The sequence below is a fragment of the Capra hircus genome, chromosome 19, assembly GCF_001704415.2.
Source record: "Capra hircus breed San Clemente chromosome 19, ASM170441v1, whole genome shotgun sequence".
In the NCBI taxonomy this organism is placed as follows: domain Eukaryota; kingdom Metazoa; phylum Chordata; class Mammalia; order Artiodactyla; family Bovidae; genus Capra; species Capra hircus.
Genome location: NC_030826.1, coordinates 39,299,311 through 39,317,922, shown reverse-complemented (window position 1 = coordinate 39,317,922; position 18,612 = coordinate 39,299,311). Strand labels below are relative to the sequence as shown.

General features: G+C 52.6%; 2 protein-coding genes and 2 non-coding genes across 4 annotated transcripts in view; all 4 read left to right on the top strand.

The window, feature by feature from the left end:
* Positions 3,629-10,015, top strand: ARL5C (ADP ribosylation factor like GTPase 5C). Its single transcript, XM_005693735.3, has 6 exons — positions 3,629-3,740; positions 4,373-4,433; positions 5,700-5,847; positions 6,701-6,784; positions 7,331-7,482; positions 9,450-10,015. The coding sequence occupies exons 1-6, from the start codon at positions 3,695-3,697 to the stop codon at positions 9,496-9,498; spliced, it is 540 nt and encodes a 179-aa protein (XP_005693792.1). The 5' UTR covers positions 3,629-3,694; the 3' UTR covers positions 9,499-10,015.
* Positions 11,114-11,185, top strand: TRNAC-GCA. The gene has a single exon. It is a non-coding gene; the product is annotated as a tRNA-Cys (tRNA).
* On the top strand, positions 11,866-11,937 carry TRNAC-GCA. Its single transcript has one exon. It is a non-coding gene; the product is annotated as a tRNA-Cys (tRNA).
* Positions 13,699-18,612, top strand: part of PLXDC1 (plexin domain containing 1) — a 63,088-nt gene continuing 58,174 nt past the window's right edge. Inside the window, exon 1 of the mRNA XM_018064992.1 lies at positions 13,699-13,948. Coding sequence (XP_017920481.1) covers positions 13,873-13,948 — 76 coding nt within the window. The 5' untranslated portion in view covers positions 13,699-13,872. The remainder of the gene's footprint in view (positions 13,949-18,612) is intronic.

Below are 18,612 nucleotides of genomic sequence, written 5' to 3'. Positions count from 1 at the left end.
GAGCTCTCTGATGTGGGAAGCAATGGGTCTTAGGGGAACCTGAAAGAGAAGTCCCCGCCTTAACCTGGGGAGATCAGGAAGGGCTTCCTAGAGGAGGTGAGACTTGAGCAGAGTCTAGAAGGCTGGTTAGGAGTTAACCTGCAGAGAACGAGGGAAAGTATTCAAGGCAGAGGAAGCAAATGACATGCATGACACATTCTTGACACTTCACTAGCAAAGGGGGCTCTCAAGGTGAAGGGAAGAGTGGGGGTCATAGGAGCATAGATTTGAGGCAGCCTAGCTGGGAAACAGCTGCAGTGCTCCAGGTGAGAAATGAGGGTTTGCAGTCGAACAGGTAAGGAGGCGGTGGCTGCAAGAGACAAATAGTGTTTAGGATTGAGAGTTCTTGGAGAGCAATTGGAGGTGGCTAGTGAGAAGGAGGCATTTGGATGACTGTGGGTGATGATGGTCTTCCCAGACATAGAGGAAGCAAGTGAAAAAACCAGGTTAGAGACAGACATTAGTTTTGGACAAAGTGGGCACAAGCCTAAGTGGGAGCCGCAGACAGCTCCTCCTGTGGGAGGACATCCAAAAGGGAAAGAGCAGAAAACAGGCTCCGTCTGGGGCTCCGCAGAGAACTCCATCTGCAGTGGATCCTGGTACTTTCAATCAAAGGCAGGGATCATTGGCTTCAGTTTACAGATAAAGCTCTGTGAGGTTAAGCAGTTTGTTCATAGCTACACAGCCATCAAGCAAGAACTTGAACTGAGATCTTCAGATTTCAAGTTCTGTGGTGTCCATGACCCCCAAGTCTTGTGCTGATTCCCCTGGCCCAGAGCGTCCTGGTTTCTGCAAGGGGAGGGGTGCGGGGCAGGAAGAAGCAGATGTCTGAGTATGTTTCTGTCTTCTCGCCGTGTGCCTTCTGCTTGAAATTGCATTTGCCCGGACCTTGCAGGCAGGGGCATGTCTAGGTGGTTTGGAGATATTGAGGGATGAGGGGAGAGAGATTCTTGTCTCTTGGTAACCACCAACCCTCAACCATCACACAACAAGCATGTTGGTGGTTGTCAACACGTGAGGATTTCAACAACCATGAAGTTGGTTGGGACTAGGCCCAGAGAGGCTGATGCTCCTACCGCAGCCACCTCAGGGACTCAGGAACTGAGATGCTGGGGACACCTCCTACCTCCCTCCTTGACTGTTTCTGTTTCAGTAGTTTCTGCCCCAGAGTGAGCTGAGGTCAGAGAGGCTGAAGGTTTCCCTCATGCTAAAAAATGAGAGCTGAGTTGTGACCACCAGGACCTAGGAGCAGGGTAGAAGATGGGGTGGTTTCCAGCTCAGTAACCTCAAGAAAAATCTCATCTTAGCCCCAGTAATCACATCAGCAGACGAGTGTGCCTTGCTGCTACTGCTGCTGAGTCACTTCAGTCGTGTCTGACTCTGTGCGACCCCACAGACGGCAGCCCACCAGGCTCCCCTGTCCCTGGGATTCTCCAAGCAAGAACAGCTCCCTTCTAAATCAGGCCTTCCCCCCACTGTCTCTTTTTTAGTTGTTTTTTGGGTGCGTATATTTGTCTCCCTAACTAGATGGCAAGCTTCATAAGACCCGGACAGGCCTGTTTTGTCTGCTTGGCATGTTTCTAATTCCTGACTCACATTTGTCAAATGAATGAATAAATGAATGAGTCCCCCCTGAAGAGCCTACCTCTGGGCCTCACAGCAGAGGCAGCTCCTGTCTGTTTACTGAATGTGCTCCAGTGAGCAGAAACAGTCACTTTCAATTCTGCAATTGATGGTGGGGGCAGGGTGCACTAAGAGGTTCCTTCCCTCTTCCCACCCTCCAACCCCCCCAGGAAACAGATGGTGAAAATGCTTTAAATATTGCTGCTTCCCCTAGCACATTTCTGAGCCTCTACCCTACCCCACCCCAGCGCAGCCCAGCCCATTTTTAACTAGTGCAGAAATGGAATCAGCCTAGATGGGCTCTGGTAGTCAATTCTCCTTCCATCTAACTCTGGGCACCACTCTGGGTGGGATGAAAATTCTGTATTTAGTGAACTTTTCCCTCTTCTCTCCACAAGCTACCCAGCCGTCTTCAGTCCTCTTCAACTTCCGTTCATACTGCTTTTAAAATACTCCAAACACAATTTCTCAGGCTGTAACTTAGCTTATAGCTCTTCAGTCCAAAAGCAACATATCCCCACTGTGCACCAGGCTCTGGGCTGATGGGGAGTGGGTGGTGGGGAATACACAGGGGAGAGAGACATGAGCCAGCCCTCTAGGACTCACAGTTGATTGGAGAAAGCAGACAGACCAGTTATCATCTCAGTGTAGAAAGGAAGCCCCATTTGACTGGAGAACCAGGCCAGGGCTTGGGAAGTAGGTGGCTTATGTAGTGGGCACTTGAAGGGATTTAGGAACCCACCGTTCTGAGAAGGTGAAAGGCGCTCAGATGGAGGAAACGCAGAAGCAAAATCATAGCTGGGCATGTGCGGGCAAGAACCATGGATGCAGAGCATGGGGGATAACCCGCTAAGGCTCCTGGGGCGTTGTTCTTGGGGGTTCTTCAATGTCAGGAGAGGAGATGGATCTGAATCCAGTGGGCAACAGGGAGCCATGGAAGGTTGATGAGCTGTGGAGTACCAGACTCTGAGCTGTGCTTGAGAAAGGTTAATAGGGCTGTGAGGCAGATGCTAAGGTAGGGAGACCAGTTAAAAAGTTGTTCTCTTGGGGGAGAGGAGCACTGATGGGCTGTAGGTGGGCAGTGGCCTGGAGGAAGATGAGTCTCATGTGGTGATGGGTCTCTCTTAACTGCCCCCTCCGCCTGATGTTGGTTTGCTTTCTTCACATCTCCTTTTGTCTTCTGGTTTTCCCCAGTTTATGCAAAGAAGGAAATTCACACACAAACAACAACAAGCAGTTCCCCCCTTCCTCTGTCTCCTCCAGCCTGGTTCTCTCTTGGCCTGGGCTCTCCTTCGCTGGGTCTCAGGATCCTGGACCCCTTTATAGGGTCTCTTCTTGGCTGAAGGCTCTCTCTTTGCTCCATCCCTATCTTCAGATGCTCACTGTTGGGAATCAAAAAGCTATGTCCAAGCAGGCAGTTTGCCAGCAAATCATGGGAGGAGTACTGCTTTACTCCTAGGAGTTGTCCATCACCAAGGAGCCTGCAGCAGGAGAGGACACCCAGCCCTCCCTAAGGGAGCTCACTCGAAAGAGGCGGAAAGGCCCACACTGATGACACAGCTGGAGACCTGTTGAGGGATGGAACATTCTCCCAGCTCAGAGAGGATCCATGAGCCCTCTCTGCCTCACACAGCTAGTAGGTACAGAAGGTGGGTAGCTTAGGGTTTTGCTTGTTTTGAGTGCCCCAGACACGGCACTTGGAGAAGCGAGAGCTGGCATCTAGTGTGGGCCCCTGTGCTAGGTCTCTTGATTTGCAGGGGAGACTAGTCCACCCAGAGAATTCAAGGGTTTCCTCAGGGTAAGGGGGAAGATGTAAATTCTGGACCCCATTTTCCTTGCACCTCCAGGGCTCTGGACAGGTAGCTCATTGCCCTCCTGGGGCCAGCGTCCCAGGGGATTCCCAGGCCCCTTAGGGGATAGACTCGCGCGGCTTCAGAGACCTCATAGGCAAAGCTTGTGAGAGCCACACCTGGGCTCGACCTGGGCCCCGGAAGACCCCCGAGTCCTAGCCCCGTCTGACTTGGGACGTGCCATGGGACAACTGATGGCCAAGTTGATGAGCATCTTCGGGGAACGGGGTAAGAGGCACATAAGTCATCCAAGTGACCACTTTGACCCAGCTCCCACCTGCTACCCGCCGCCTCTCATCCCCCTCAACCTGTGGGGCGGTCTGGGAAGATGCGATGGGGCACCTCAGGCTCAAAGAATCCTGCGTGGGGGCTCCCTGCCTGCTCCGAAGTCTCCCCTGCCCCCTCCCCCCCCACTCCCTCGTCGGTCGCGCGCTTCGATGCATCCCTGGGCGGCCGGCCCGGCGAGCCTCCTTCCTCCGGCTAAACGCCGCCGCGGGTTTCCTACGGTCGCGACTTCACGCTCAGCTCTTTCTTCAGACCCCTTCTCTTAACAAGAAGCCCTGAGCTCTCCGGACCTTTTGCACAATCATTTTTCTGGAAATGTGGAGAGGGGACAGTGGGGCTCAGCTCTCATTTCCGCTGTCCCGAGGTGGCTCGGGGGTCCCGTCCCGGTGGGAAAGAAACCTGTCCTGTTAGTTTCTTGTGGGGGGAGGGGGCGAGGGAGCAGAAGTAGTACCGTGGGCCGAGGTCCCCCAGCCTGCTGGGAACACTTGTCTCCTTCCTGGGAGGCCCGGTGGGGCACACAATCCCTTTGTCATCGGGTTTGGCCCTGACCTTGCCCTTCCCCTGGATGCCTCCAGAGCACAAGGTTATCATCGTGGGACTGGACAATGCAGGGAAGACCACCATTCTCTACCAGTTGTAAGTGACTCTCGGATACGGAGAGGGCTGGGCCTTCCTACTAGACTGACAGGCATTTGGACCAATGACCGGAGCCCTTTCTTGGGTCTCTTGTAGCCAGGAGAACAAACAGGCGGAACTCTAGTGTGACCTCCCTGGTACAGGGGCCTCTCAGTTCAGTGGCTTCTGGGTCAGGCATTCGAATCCTGCTCGGTATGAGCAACCCCACTGCTCCCCGCCATTTACCCGCGGTCCCTGCCAAAGCCGGTTGTGAGCTTAAAGGTGTCCAAACCTGACCGATGATCTCTTGCTTCGCTCCCCCTAGCGTCAGGTCTCTGCTAACTCCGGCACCCCAGCCTTGCGTCTTCATTTTTCTCCCCCTTTCAGTCCCTTTTCAGACTGGAGAAGGAAATGGCAACCTACTCCAGTATTCTTGCCTGGAAAATCCCATGGACGGAAGAGCCTGGTAGGCTACAGTCCATGGGGTCGCAAAGAGTCGGACACGACTGAGCGACTTCACTCACTCACTTTCAGACCCAAAAGGGAGGGCCGGCTTTGGGTCTGGCTGGACTCTGTAGGTCCCGGTCTAGCAGAGCCTGGCACGTGTGCGTTTCCCGATATTCACTCTCTGGATGGCATCTCTCCTGTTTGGAACTTCCTGAGTATTTACTTAGGAAAATTCTCCCTGAAAAAATATAATTTTTCCTGAAGAAAAGAGAAGTTAGAAGAAAAGAGAAATTCAAACAACATGAGCATATATATATATATATACACATATATAGTAAAGTTCCCTCTCACCCCTAACTCCCAGTTTTATGTCCCAGGTTTTCCAGAGGTATTTCCTACATATAAAAACATGTGTTTTTTTCTAACTCACTTTAAACAAAGCCCCTCTCTGAAGGCCCCCACTTATGTCTGTCTCCTTTTTTCAATCCCTTGCTACTCGAACTGTGGTCCACAGACTGGCAGCACTGACATCAGCTGGAAGCTTGTTAAGAGATGCAAAATGTTGGGCCCCAGTCCAGACCCTCTGGATCAGAATCTGCCATTTAGCAAGATTCAGCTGTATATTAAAGTTGGGGGAGACTGTTCTAATGAGTCTCCCCTTTCTGGGGTCCAAGTCAAGCAGGACTTGATCTCACTCCTGTCTGCATTCCCTCATCCCCAACAGAGACTCTGTCAGCCTGGGCTGAGTTGCTCTGGGTTTGATTCAGCCTGACTTAAGGTGGGGGCCAGAGCTGACAGTGGGCTGGGCTGAATGGTTGGTGCCCTCTCCTACCTCCCTAGCCTGACAAATGAGGTGGTCCATACATGTCCCACCATTGGTAGCAACGTGGAAGAGATTGTTCTGCAAAAGACCCACTTCCTCATGTGGGACATAGGAGGACAGGAGTCTCTGCGCTCCACCTGGAACACATACTACTCCAACACTGAGGTGAGGAGGCGGCCTGGGCTGGAGGGGCTGTGTGATATTAGCCAGCCACTTAACCTCTCTGAGCCTTGGTTCCCCCATTGTCAGATGGAAACTGTAATAATGACCTCTCTGGGACTTCCCTAGTGGTCCAGTGTTTAAGACTCTGTGCTTCTACTGCAGTGGGTGTGGGTTTGATCCCTGGTTGGGGAACTAAGAGCCCACATGCTGTGCAACTTGACCAAAGAATTTTTTAAAAAATGATCTCATGAGTTGTGAAAAATAAAAAAATTAAACAAGTGCTGATTCAGATGTGTTGAATACTTAATGCAGCACAATGCCTGTTAAAATTTTTGAATACTTCCTGGCAGCTTTTTTTGCTTGCTGGCAGCTTTCTGTGTGATGCATCGGATGGGGTAAGCTCTTTGTCTCTGGGGGCCTTACTTTCTCACTCTGGCAGCAGCAGAATCCCGTGGTTTCATTCCTGGAGTGAGAGCTGATTTCAAGCTCCAGTGCTACCACTCTTAGGCTGTATGGCTGAGGGCAAGATACACCTCATCACCTCACCGACCTTCAATCTCCTAGTTTGTAAATGGGGATAGTAACCGTTCCAGTTCCACAAGGTTGTGGTGAGACCCAAGTGGAGTCACAATGCCCAGGACTTGGCATAACCTCTGGCACACAATCAGAAGTTGTGCTCTGTCCACCCTGGGTCTGGATAAAAACGGGATTCAAATGGGACTAGGGCAGTGAGGTCTTGAGACTGGACAGTTTGTTTTCTGTGGGGCTCACATCAAGGCAGAGTAAAGTGGGAAGAGACACATTCATGGGATGAATGAATGTGTATCATCACTCACAACTTCCCTCTGCTGCCCAGTTCATCATCCTTGTGATTGACAGCACAGACCGGGATCGGCTGCTGACCGCTCGAGAGGAGCTGTATAAGATGCTGGCCCATGAGGTAAGCTCCCTGCAGTTGGGACCCAGGGCACTAGCTACTAGCTGTGACCTCAGTCTACTCACACAGCTTCTTGAGTATCATTACTGATGCCCCAGTCTCTGAGCACCTCTATCCTAGCAGCTTGGGCAGGGCAAGATTATTCCAGATGAAGGGCAATAACGCCTTCAGCGCAACTGATCACAGAATTCAGAGCTGCAAGTGCCAGTCCTGACCTCACTTGTCACTCACTGTGGTGGGACCCCACACGAGTGACTGCACTTCTCTAATTCTCAGTTTCTACAAGTGCAATATAAGTGGGAAAGGTCATCAATTCCTACCTCCTGGGATCACTGTAAGGATTCTAGGAGCTGGTTGAGAGGCATTCCATGAACTGTTGGTGTCGTTTCATGTGGTTGTTACTGTTGGGCAGGGCCTCCATACTTGCCCCACCTGGGCAGGGTGCTATCTTGCTGGGAAAGCAAGAGAGCTAGAGAGGGCTCCATGGGGCAGTGAGAAGGGAGGCTGGGTCCTGACAGGCTGACTGGGGCTGGGTTCCTCTCTCCACAGGCTCTACGAGATGCTTCCATCCTCATCTTTGCCAATAAGCAGGACATGAAGGACTCCATGACCATCGTGGAGCTCTCCCAGTTCCTCACCCTTAGTGCCATCAAAGACCACCCGTGGCACATACAGGGCTGCTGTGCCCTCACCGGGGAAGGGTTAGTGGCTGTCCTACCTGGACCTTCAGGGCCTGTCCCAACCAGCTGAGCATCAGAAACTTCTCTCGTCTCTCTCCTGTCAGAATCTGACTCATAGCATCCCTTAGCATCTGGGTCAAGACAGCTGAACACCTACCCACAGTTACGATGCTGTGGGTAAGCAGTGAGCAAGACAGTGTCTCTGTTCTCCAGGGGCTTGTTCTACTGGGGAGAGAGGTGATGCTCCGGTCAAACACAAACATTTTCAGTACTGAGAAATGCTACGAGGAAAGTGAAATTGAATAACAGGGGTGTGTTTGCTAGAGCTCTGGTGGTCAGGGGACTTGTCTACTAGGAGGTGACTTCTAAACTGAGACCTGAGTAAGGAGACAACCATGGGAAGACCTGGGGGACAAGCCTTCCAGGCAGAAATCACTGACTCTGGCCTTGAGTTTCCTTATCTGTAAAGAACGCTGTTTCCTTCCAGTGTTTCTGTAGAGAAGAAATGATATCATTCAATTAACATTCACTGGGAACCTACAGTTGTTCCTCCATATCCATGGAGTTCACATCCTCAGATTTAACCAACTGTAGATTGGAAATATTCAGAAAAAAAAAGAGCCAGACAATTCCAAAAAGTGAAAATTGAATTTATCATGTGCTAGCAATGATTTACATAGCATTTATATTATATTTACCACTTTTTACATATCATTTACAATATATCAGGTATTATAAGTAATCTAGAGTTGATTTAAAGTTCTGATTTAAATCAGTGACTAGGTTATATGCAAATATATGCCACTTTATACAAGGGGCTTGAATGTCTGAGAATTTTGATGTCTGCAGGGGTCCTGGAACCCTGGAACTCCATGGATACAGAGAAACAACTGTACTTTGTGCCAGGTACTGTTCTAGGCACCTGAGAAAAATTAGTGAACAAAACAGATAGAAATCCCTGCCCTCACAGAGCTTACTTTCCAGGAGGGGAGAAAGAGACGCTGAACAATAAAAATAAGAAAAATGTACAGTAAGTTAAAAAGTGATAAGTGTGAAGGGGAAACATCAATAGGAAAGGGAAGTTGGATGTATGTTGGGGAGAATGTTGTAATTTTAGATAATGTGTCCAGGGAGGGGCTGCTGAGAAGAGAGCTGCTAATTAAATATCTGAGGATGTGAAGGAGCTAGGTCATGGTCACACAGAAGGGGCCTTAAATCAGGCCTGGAGAATCCCCTGTCCTCTTCCCTCTCAAGTGGAGTCACAGTGGGTTAGGGGCTTGGATGCCTAGCTGAAGAAGGGGAGACTTTAGGCAGGCCAGCACAAGGAACCACGTATTTCTGGCCATGTCCTTCTAACTCCTGGGTCAAGAGGAGCCCCCCACCCCCGTCTCCAACCCATATTCAGTTCAATTCAATCAGCATTTCCTAAGTAACCCTCATGTGCCATGCTCTGTGCCAAGTGATACAGACATGACCGAGACCCCATTCTTGCTTGGAGTTGCTCACAGTCTAATGAAAGAACTTGCTTATGGAGCCTCTTCGCAGGCTTTTGAAGCCACCCTGGCACTGACCCAATGATGGAGTGGGTGGACAGGTGGCATTGGAGGCTTGCCCAAAGACATTGCTAAGGTGGGTCTCCAGGTCTCTTTGTCCAAGAAGCCCTCCCTGACTCCCAAACATCCAGAGGTCTCTGTACATCTCCTTTCTAAACGTTATCACAGTATGTAGTTATACAGTTATTTGTTTGACCATCTGTTTAATATCTGTCTCCTCTGCTAGACTGCAAGCCCTAGAGGGCATGTCTATTTTTTCACCAGTAACCCCTGGCATAATACCCATTGCACAGTTCATTTATGTTTGTTAACTGAATGCAAAACTAGATATAAATTTGGGCGTTCAAGCAGTCAGCTCTGGGCGGGGCTGGGGGTTGGGAATGCCATCAGCCTCATGGGATATGCTGATCCTTGCCCTGTCCTTTCCTTCCTCAGGCTGCCTGCCGGGCTGCAGTGGATGCAGTCTCAGGCCACTGCCAAGTGATGTCCCAGCCTGAGGCCAACCAGAAACTTGGAGGGTTTTGCATGGACTATGTGGGTAGAAAACCCAAGTGACTATTATTTTTCTATGACGCTCTAGTGACCAGGGGTATCTATGGATGGTGAGATTGCCACTGTACACCCAACCCCCCCACTGAGGAGCTAGGTGGAGCACCCTGTCCCGCAGACAGGACAGCAGAAAAAGCTGCCCTTCACTCCATGGAAGCAGGCATCCTTCTTAAAGACACCAGGAAAGCTGTTGGGGGATCAGGAAGTGGAGGCCCCTCCCTCAGTCCTCAACCTCTCTGTAGGAAAAATGGAGGGCAGAGTAAGAGACCCCTGGAATTGTTCTTTATTTCCTAGACCTCTACACCAACCCCTTAACCCCTACTCCAGCTTTCCGGCCCCTTAGCCATCTTTGTCCCATATGCTTGGGTCAAAGGAGATGCCAGAAAGGTGAAGGGGCTGGCTCAGGGGAAGGAAAGGAAGAAAGTAAAGTCGCTCAGTCGTGTCCATGGACTGTAGCCTACCAGGCTCCTCCCTCCACGGGATTCTCCAGCCAAGAGTACTGGAGTGGGTCGCTGTTTCCTTCTCCAGGGGATCTTCCTGACCCAGGGATCGAACCCGGGCCTTCCGCATTCCAGGCAGACACTTTAACCCCTGAACCACCAGGGAAGGAGGGCAGAGCCAAAACCTGAGAAGGGAGAGGGTGGAGGACCCGACCTTCCAGCCAGAGACAGGTCCTCACACTGCAGGGGGTTCCACTCCTTCCTCACCTTCCGGTTCCCTCTGAGATGCTGGGTCTGACCACAGCTTTTGAGCTTTAAGCTACCCCTTCACTCCCAGTGTCCTTCCAGTGTGAATCCCACTCCTCCCAACATCCCAGATTCCTACAGCATTTGTTTATCTTGTCTTTTTGTAGTGATTTTCCCCCCATACTGTAGTAGGAATTTTATGAAGGTATAATAAATGCCATTGAAAACTGCTCATCTTTTATTGCTGCCTGCTCCTTTGGCTGCACCTCAAAACTGACTCAGTTTCATACAAAGTTCTCTGGCAGGGGAAATCCACCTAGGAAATGGAAAGGGGCTGCCTCAAGGGTCTATATGGGGACTGGCCCTTCGGTCCTGGGCTCTATAGCCCTCTGCCAGGTGACTAACACCAGGTTTGCCAGCACTCAGAGCTCTAGGCTCTGCCTGGGCCTAGGGGACGGAGGGGAGTAGGGGACTTTAGGGGTTGGAAAAGCCCAGGAGTCCTATCAAGGTAGAGCTGAAAACAGGATGGAAACCCATCTGCCTGTCCTGTACAGGGAGCAGTGCTATTACCCCCCAGAAAACTTGGGATGGTCCTGAGGTCAGTGGGTATGTTCTCTTCCAAAGTCAGGAAGTGCACAACCCTGTGAGAGTCTGGACACAGAAACAGTGGGCTCAAGATTTCTTAACCCGGTGGTTTCCATAAAGAGTGATGAGGGGGAAGAACATAGGAAGTCTAAATGTCTCCATTCAGATGCCGTCTTCCTTCCATTAGGTTAGCTACAAAGAAGAACACAATAGGTGAAAATTAATAATTTCCTTATTCCGTAGAAATTCACCCTAGCTGGCAAGCAGCACTGGTACCACGGGGGTATAGCTCAGTGGTAGAGCATTTGACTGCAGATCAAGAGGTCCCCGGTTCAAATCCGGGTGCCCCCTCTAAGGTCTAGTTTGTTTTTCCTTCCCCGGCTTCTTAGTCCTGCAGTGCTCCTCCTGAAGTTCCCTTACAGGCTAAAGCGGAAGGGTCCTTCAACATTGCGGACCTCTTTTGCCGGCGATCAGGGTGGAGCCCCAGGTCCTGCCAAGCCACGCCCTCAGCCTCTTGGGGGCTTGTACAAAGGCCCGCGCTCTTGATGGTAGGGTGGAGGCGGGAGCGCCCGCACGCGGATCTACGTGTCCCGGCATCTCAGCTGCCCGGGATCTCAGTCTGTTGGAAGACAGACTGAGTTTCTAAGGGCTGGGCTTGGGCTGGGACAGGAAGGACTGGAGGTGTCTGTGAGCGTGTAGGAGAGAGATGGGCGCCAAGAGAATCGCTAGGGGCGCTCTGGCAAGGGAGGAAAGGCGGACCCAGGCCCAAAGGAAGGTCCAGGAAGTGAGAAATCTAGGGGAAGTGAGGGGCTTCCCCTCCCGCAGTCCCAAATTGCTTTTTCTTACATCATTAGAATTCTTTAGTTCAGAGTTTCAGGAAACAAACTCTGCATTCAGATAAGTAGTCTCTCGAGATTTATAGTCTCTCTGTCTCTTGAAAATACTGGATTCCACTTCCGTTTGTGGACGCAGTCACAGCGCCTGCGCTGGAGTAGCACTAAGAAGTCATCCGCAGGCGGAAAACCAACAGAGGGGGTATAGCTCAGTGGTAGAGCATTTGACTGCAGATCAAGAGGTCCCCGGTTCAAATCCGGGTGCCCCCTTGTATACCTTTTTAAGGATCCAAATTCAGATTTTCCCAGCCACCACTTTTCTTACAACTTCCTACTTCCACGATTTTGTGTTGACATTTATTTCACCACTTCTATTTTGGGCGAGATGAGGAACGGCGAAACAGCAAAACAAATTTAGAGCAGAGGTTCTCAAAATGTGTTACTGAGAACAGCACCACCAGCCGGGAATGTGTTAGAAATATGGATTCTCGGCCTCAGAACTATAGTACTTGGGGGTGGCTCCCAGAAATCTGTGTTTTATAAGCCCCTCCAGGTGATTCTGATGTACACTCAAGTTCTAGAAGCTTACATTAAAAAAAAAATTGACACGTCATTTGCTTCTAATTATTTCCAAGTTGCTGTTTCAGCCTGAGTCCTTTATTAAGAAACTTTTTAAAACAGACCGCGCGCGGGGCATCCCGGACAGGGGACTGTTCAAAAAGATCATTACCGGAGCTGAAATTCCGTCCTGGGTCCTCTCACCTTGACCTCTCGGAAGGTAGGGGCAAGGAGATGTGAACCCGCCTGGCTGGAGTCGGAGATAGCGAGAAGCGCGTAGGCAGGTCTGGAAAATCGAGGAAAACCGCAAAACACACGCGTTGCGGCTCGTCACGTGGCCACTAGAGGGCAGCAAGAAGCCGCAGCTGGAAGCAGCAGCCTTTTTGATCCTGAGAGTTGGCAAAACCGCAATTTAAATGAGACAACAAGAACTTACAGACAGGCCTAGCCTTGTCCCATTGTAAGTGATTAGGGGACGTCGGGCTAAAGGAGGTCGGTTCTGGGACCCTGGGTCCTGAGGAAGAACGAACTGGGATTCTGAAAGATTAGTCTTTAGGGCCCCAGCCTGTATATATCAGGGCGTCCCCTTCACCCTCATTCTCCCTCCATCCAGCGCTGGATCTCCTTGCCTTCGCACGAATTAGGTCGAGGAGGGAAGAGGCACCTTCCCTGACCTGATTCCCTGCCATCTATTAAATCTCCTAAATTGAGGGTATTTTTATTCTGTTCTGGTAGGGTGAAAAAAAAAAAAAAAGTGATCTATTCCCAGAGCCTGCTTATAAGGTGGTGGCAGTTGGGGTGAGACGTTTCCTTGCTCACCTCTGAAGATTGACTGAGTCGGGCCCTGTGGAGGTCTGGGGTCCCCAAAGAGGAGGGTGACCTCAGTTACTTTCTCGGGGTGGGAAGAAGTCCAGGTTATTTCAAAGTAGGGATGATTCAGGTCCCCTCCATCCCCATGTCTGCGTGGTGGGATAAAGTGGAGAGAAGCCATAAGAGGGCGTGGAATTCAGGCCTCTGCTGCAAGGGGAGACTCCTGGGGTGGGGGTGGGCATCAGATCCCTTACACAACTCTGTGCAACAGCCCAGAAAGTCGGGAAGCCTGGTGGAAATGGGTCGGGTGTGGATGGTAGGAGCGCAGGGTCTGAGAAAGGGGCGCCCACTGTCCCTTCCTGGGATCTGGCCCTTCGAGCCTTCTCTCCACCGCTTTCCCCCAGGGAGTGGAGGAGGGGAAGGCCGGCAGAAGCTAAGGTGCGGTGTAGGGGTAGCTGATGCTCTTCGGGGGTTCTCCCAGCCCGAGGGTTCCCCGCCCTGTCCCCTGCCTCCTCCCGCTACCCTCTCCCCCCGCCTGGGAAGCGGCCGCGGGAGCTCTCGGGGAGCGCTCGGGCAGGGCTGGGAGGGCTGGGGAAGACTCGGGGCGAGCTCCGGAGGCGCCGCGCCCCCCCCCGCCCCGCCCCCTCCCCGGTCCCCGCTCAGGGAGGCCGCTCGGCTCGCTCGCCGCCCGCTGGCGCTGCGCCGCTCTCACTGCTTGCCTGCCCCGCGCTCCGCTGCCGCTCCGCCGCCCACCCCTCCGCCGGCCAGCCCGGGGGACCGCGCCGCCCGAGCCGGGCTGGGACAGCTGCGGGCCGGGGGCGGGTCCTGGCCTCCACCATGCGGGCCGAGCTCTGGCTCCTCGTGCTGGTGCTCAGGGAGGCTGCCCGGGCTCTGAGCCCCCAGCCCGGAGCAGGTAGGACTGGCCAGAGTTGGTGGGGGTGGGTCAGGGTCGTAGGTCGAGGGGGCAGGTGGGCGAGCGTGGGCATGGACAGGTACGGGCAGGCTGGCGATGTCAGAGGCGCCGGGGGTCGTGTCCGAGGGAGGCCAGGAGCGCTGTGGACGGTGGCAGGTGAACAAGGACCCCTACTTTCCTAAACACACAGGGTGTGTGAGTGAGGGTGGAAGGATCAGACCCCGATGCCCCGATTTCTCCTTCCCTCCTGGAAGGACACTGGAGGGACCCCAGCAGAGAGGGAATCCATAAGGCACTGGGCTCTGGCCCCAAAGAGGACGGTGGGAGAGTCACAGGGACCCCTGGCCACACTGGGTGAGGCTGAATTCTGATGAGATGCGGAGTCTGGGATGTCTCTTGCTTCAGTTTTGTTTCCTTTTTCTCTCCGCTGCCCTCACTCCCAAGCTGACCCAGTCTGAGGGCTGAGTGGCAGTAGCCAGGAGGATGGAGGAGACCCACCATCTCTCCTCCAGCAAGGGCAGTGGGGAGCTTGACGCCCTCTCCTCTCTGGTACTTGAAGAGCAGCGCTGGGCCCAGAAAGAAGCAACTTGCTGCTTCCCCACCCCCAGCCTCTAGGGTCCTCCAGTCACTCTGGCTCTACTCTGCCCTGGCGGCCCTTGGCCTTTAGCTGCTCTGGCTCTAGATTAGGAGGGTGGGGTGTCCTACCTTCCCCACAGCAGTTCTCTGCAATCATTCTCCCACCTGGAAAGTCCGTTCGGAGATCTACCTTGAGTCTGTCCTGTTATAAAGGAGAACCATTTTTCAGCAAGTAATTTTGCATTCTCCTCTTTCTTCCTTCTGTATGCAGGCATTCTCTGGGGTTGGGGAGGTGGGTAATTGCAGTCAAGCCTCTTGACAGATTGGGAAGATAGAGTTCCCTGCCTCACAGGCATAGATGTCCCCCAGGGTGGGATGGAGCAGGTGGAGGGTTTGTCCAGGGGGATGCTATAGTTGGGCTGCTGTGTCTCAGAGGTCTGCGGGCATCAGGCACAGCATCAGGGACGGCATTCTTGACTTTAATGGTCCCTGAATATAGTTGAGACAGGCCTGGGTTTCTGTTGAGAAGGAGAGTGTGGGCAGAGGGCAGCGGAAGCCTAGGTGGCAAGAGGCTGCTGATGCAAAACCACCAGTTTTCAGAGAGACCACACAGAGAGTGGCCAGAGATGTGACTTCTAGTTCCAACATCTTGCTTGCTGTGTGACCTTGAACAAGTTACTTTCCTTCTCTGGGCCTGTTTCCTCCCTTATAAAGTGAGGCTGTGGGCAAAATCTTTGTGGGATTATAGGATTGTGAGAGATCTTTTTTATGACTGTCTCTCTTTTTCAGATTTGTTATGATGTGTATGAGGTAATTGCAAAAAAAAACAAAAATTAAGTCAATATAAGAAGGAATGGGTTGGACAGGTCAATTTTTTAGGTCTTTTGCAAACCCATCCTGATGAGATCTTCTGAACTCTGGATATGACTGGATTGATGAGGGATGGCTCTGAACCTGACTGAGATGGGAGATCCATGGAAAGGGGTGGGGAAGAGGGCACTGGAAGGAAACAAGGATGGGCAATGCAGGTGCCAGAGCCAGGCCGGGCTGAGGGCTGCCTCTTCAGAGGTGGTTGGAAGAGGAGATACCCTGGGGGGCCAAAGAGGGTGCAGGCAGAGATTCGAATCACATCTCTCAGTACAGGATGCCCTGTCTCCTCAGCTTTGGCAGATTCAGCCAGGAGAAATGAACTTTCTCTGCAGCAGCGAGACTGGTGAGACTGAAGGAAGCCAGCGGGGGCGCTGCTGACTCTGTGTCGAGCTTTTTTTTTTTTTTTTTTTTTTCACAACGACCAGACTGGGTTTGAGCGGGCCCTGTTTGGAGGCAGGGGTTGTCTTCTAGGGAGAACAGATGTGGGGGTGGGACCCTCTGGGAGAGGGCTGCTCCGATTGGTGGTGGAGCCCTGGTGACAGGTGAGCAGGCAGTTGGGGGCTGGACCTGAGGGGTGGGTGCTGCCATCCAGCCCCAAGGCTCCAAGTCCTCTGTGCTGTGCCCGGAGAGGGGATGTGGGTGGGGAGTGGAAGGGGGCGGGGCTCGGGGGGAGCTGAGATCTCCCCTCCCTCTTGATGAACTGGCCTTGAAACTTCATCTATCATTAAAACAGGAGCAGGAGAAAGATGGATGAGTGACCCAAAGGTACAGTCAGGTGGTGAGGGAGACCAACAGAGGTTGACAGGCAGATAGACAGATGGGGAGACAGGAAGATACTAGGGTGCATGGTGGGAGCTGGGGGCACCCTGGGGTCTGGGCTGAGTGAAACTGGAAGTGCCCACATCAGACAGAGAAGGAAAAGGCCACTGGAGGTGGCATCCTGTCCTGGGAGCTAGCAGATCAGGCCCATCTCCAACCCTGGGTGACCCTGGCCGCTTCATCCTTTTTCTGCCCCTTGGATTCGCCATCTATAAAATGAAGTTTGGATCAGATTGCCTCTAGGGCCCCTTGTAGCCTTGACTCTGCTTCCAGCCTTCTTGCTCACCAGGGAGGGATCTTCAAACAAATGGAGACTGAAATCCAATCTCGGTCCAGTGGCCATTGGACAGCCTCTCCCCACCCCCACCTCTGCTCACACTGCCCCAAACACTCAGGCTGCTGTCCCCTGGGATCGCCAGGTAACTGGCTTCTCTTCATCCGGGTCTCAGTCAGCTCAAGGGCCACCTCTGAGAGAGGCTCCCTAAGGAGCCTGTCCAGAGCAGAAACAACCCCAACCCTTCCGTCCTTCTGTTTCCTCCACAGTCCTTCTCACCATCTCACATTGTCTTACTGGCTGAATTACTCATCTTGTGTATGTCTTTCCCGACTAGAATCTTCATGGGCACAGGGCTTGTGTCTACCTGTTCGCTGTTTTTGCCCCAGCACTCACACAGTGCCTGGCACATAGTGCGTGCATGCACAGAATCTTTGTGACCCTATGGGCCTTGGCTCGCCAGGCTCCTCTGTCCATGGGATTCTTCAGGCAAGAATACTGGAGTGGGTTGCCATGCCCTCCTCCAGGACATCTTCCCAACGCAGGGATTGAACTTGCGTCTCTTACGTCTCGTGCATTGGCAGGCGAGTTCTTTACCACTCTTGCCACCTGGGAAGCCCGCCTGGAACACAGGGCTCAATAAACATGTATTGAGTGAGTGAATGAATTGGAGGGGCTCACAGACCCCATTCTGTCCCTTTGAGAGAAACTCAGAGAGGCAGATTCTTCTTTTCTCCTTTCCTCCCCTCTTTTCCTCTGAGCCACTGGCCATCCCTCGCTGCCCCTTCCTCATGCCTCCCTCTCGCTCCCCAGATCAGGCTCCTCAGTGAGTCTCTGCCTGCCTGCAGGAGGGAAGAGAGTGCGGTTGGCGGCTTTGTAACTGAGAGGCAAGATTTCAATTTAGGGTCTGGAGCCTTCCAGAAACCCCTTGGAAAATTGGTCCTCATATGAAACCCAGGAAAGGCAGGAGGACCCTGCTGGATGCTGTGTGTACAGTGTTTTGTTAAAGACTCACAATGACTTGCCAAGTGTAGGTTTTATCATTTCCATTTTCTAGAGGAGGAAACTTAGAGATTGTGCGATTTGTCCAATGTCGTAGTCAGTAAGCGATAGTCAAGGTTCTATCTCAAGCTTATTTGATTCCAAACTTGTGTTTTTATTGCTGTGATAACAAGGAGGCTTTCTGGGGAGGCTGTGCCCCAAGAGAAGGGTCTTCTAAGCCCTGTGGGTCTCAGGAGTTCTGAGAATTTAAACATGCCTTCCTTCCTTCCTTCCTTCCTTCCATCCATCATCACCTGTGTGTGCTTGACCAGCATCTACTCTATGTCAAGCACCTAGAGCTTGTGGTTGCCCAGATAGCAGTGATTTGTCAGGATCAGGGCTGGGACTATGCACATAGCATTTGGGGTGAGGCACAGAAATGTCAGAGAAGGCGCTGGGAAGAAGTGACATCTCGTGAGACTTGAAGGATGAGCAAGAGCTCGTCAGCTCCATTTATTTATGGAGCAGAATGATTTAGGCTGAGAAAGCTGCCTGTGTGAAGTCCCATGGCCAGAGAGAGTGGGGCTGAGTCCTGGTAAGGACTGGGGGACTGAAGAAGCCAGCAGGGATCTGATCACGAAGAGGCTCCAGTGCTGAGTGGGAGAGCTGGGTTGTCAGCCGAAGGGTCGTGGCAAGAGGGGAGCACAGGAGGGATGGAATGGAGTTTTTCCTCTGGACAGGATGCTCTGGCAGGTGTGTGGGAGACTGGCCCAAGGGCATGAACGGTAGAGGCTGAAGTCATCACCAGGAAAGAGGTGATGGTGGCCACAACCGAGTGGTGGCCGTGGGGCTGGAATGGCATGCTTGGGTGACGGGTGGGATGAAGGTGGCTTGGCTCAGGCACTGGGATGGTGTGACCAGGCCTCCTGAAGTCAGCCCATTGCTTCTTGCCCTGGAGCAGGGCAGTGGCACCAGAAGAGGGTTGGGGCATGGCCACTGGGTTGCCCCTCTGCATTCCAAGGGGTACAGTCTGCCGGGGAACCTCCCAGGTTCGGGCCCAACGGCACCTGTGCATCCTGCCCTGGGGCTGCCCTGCACCTTGCGTGTGAGTCACCTGGTGTACCATGGTGTGAGCAAACCTGCA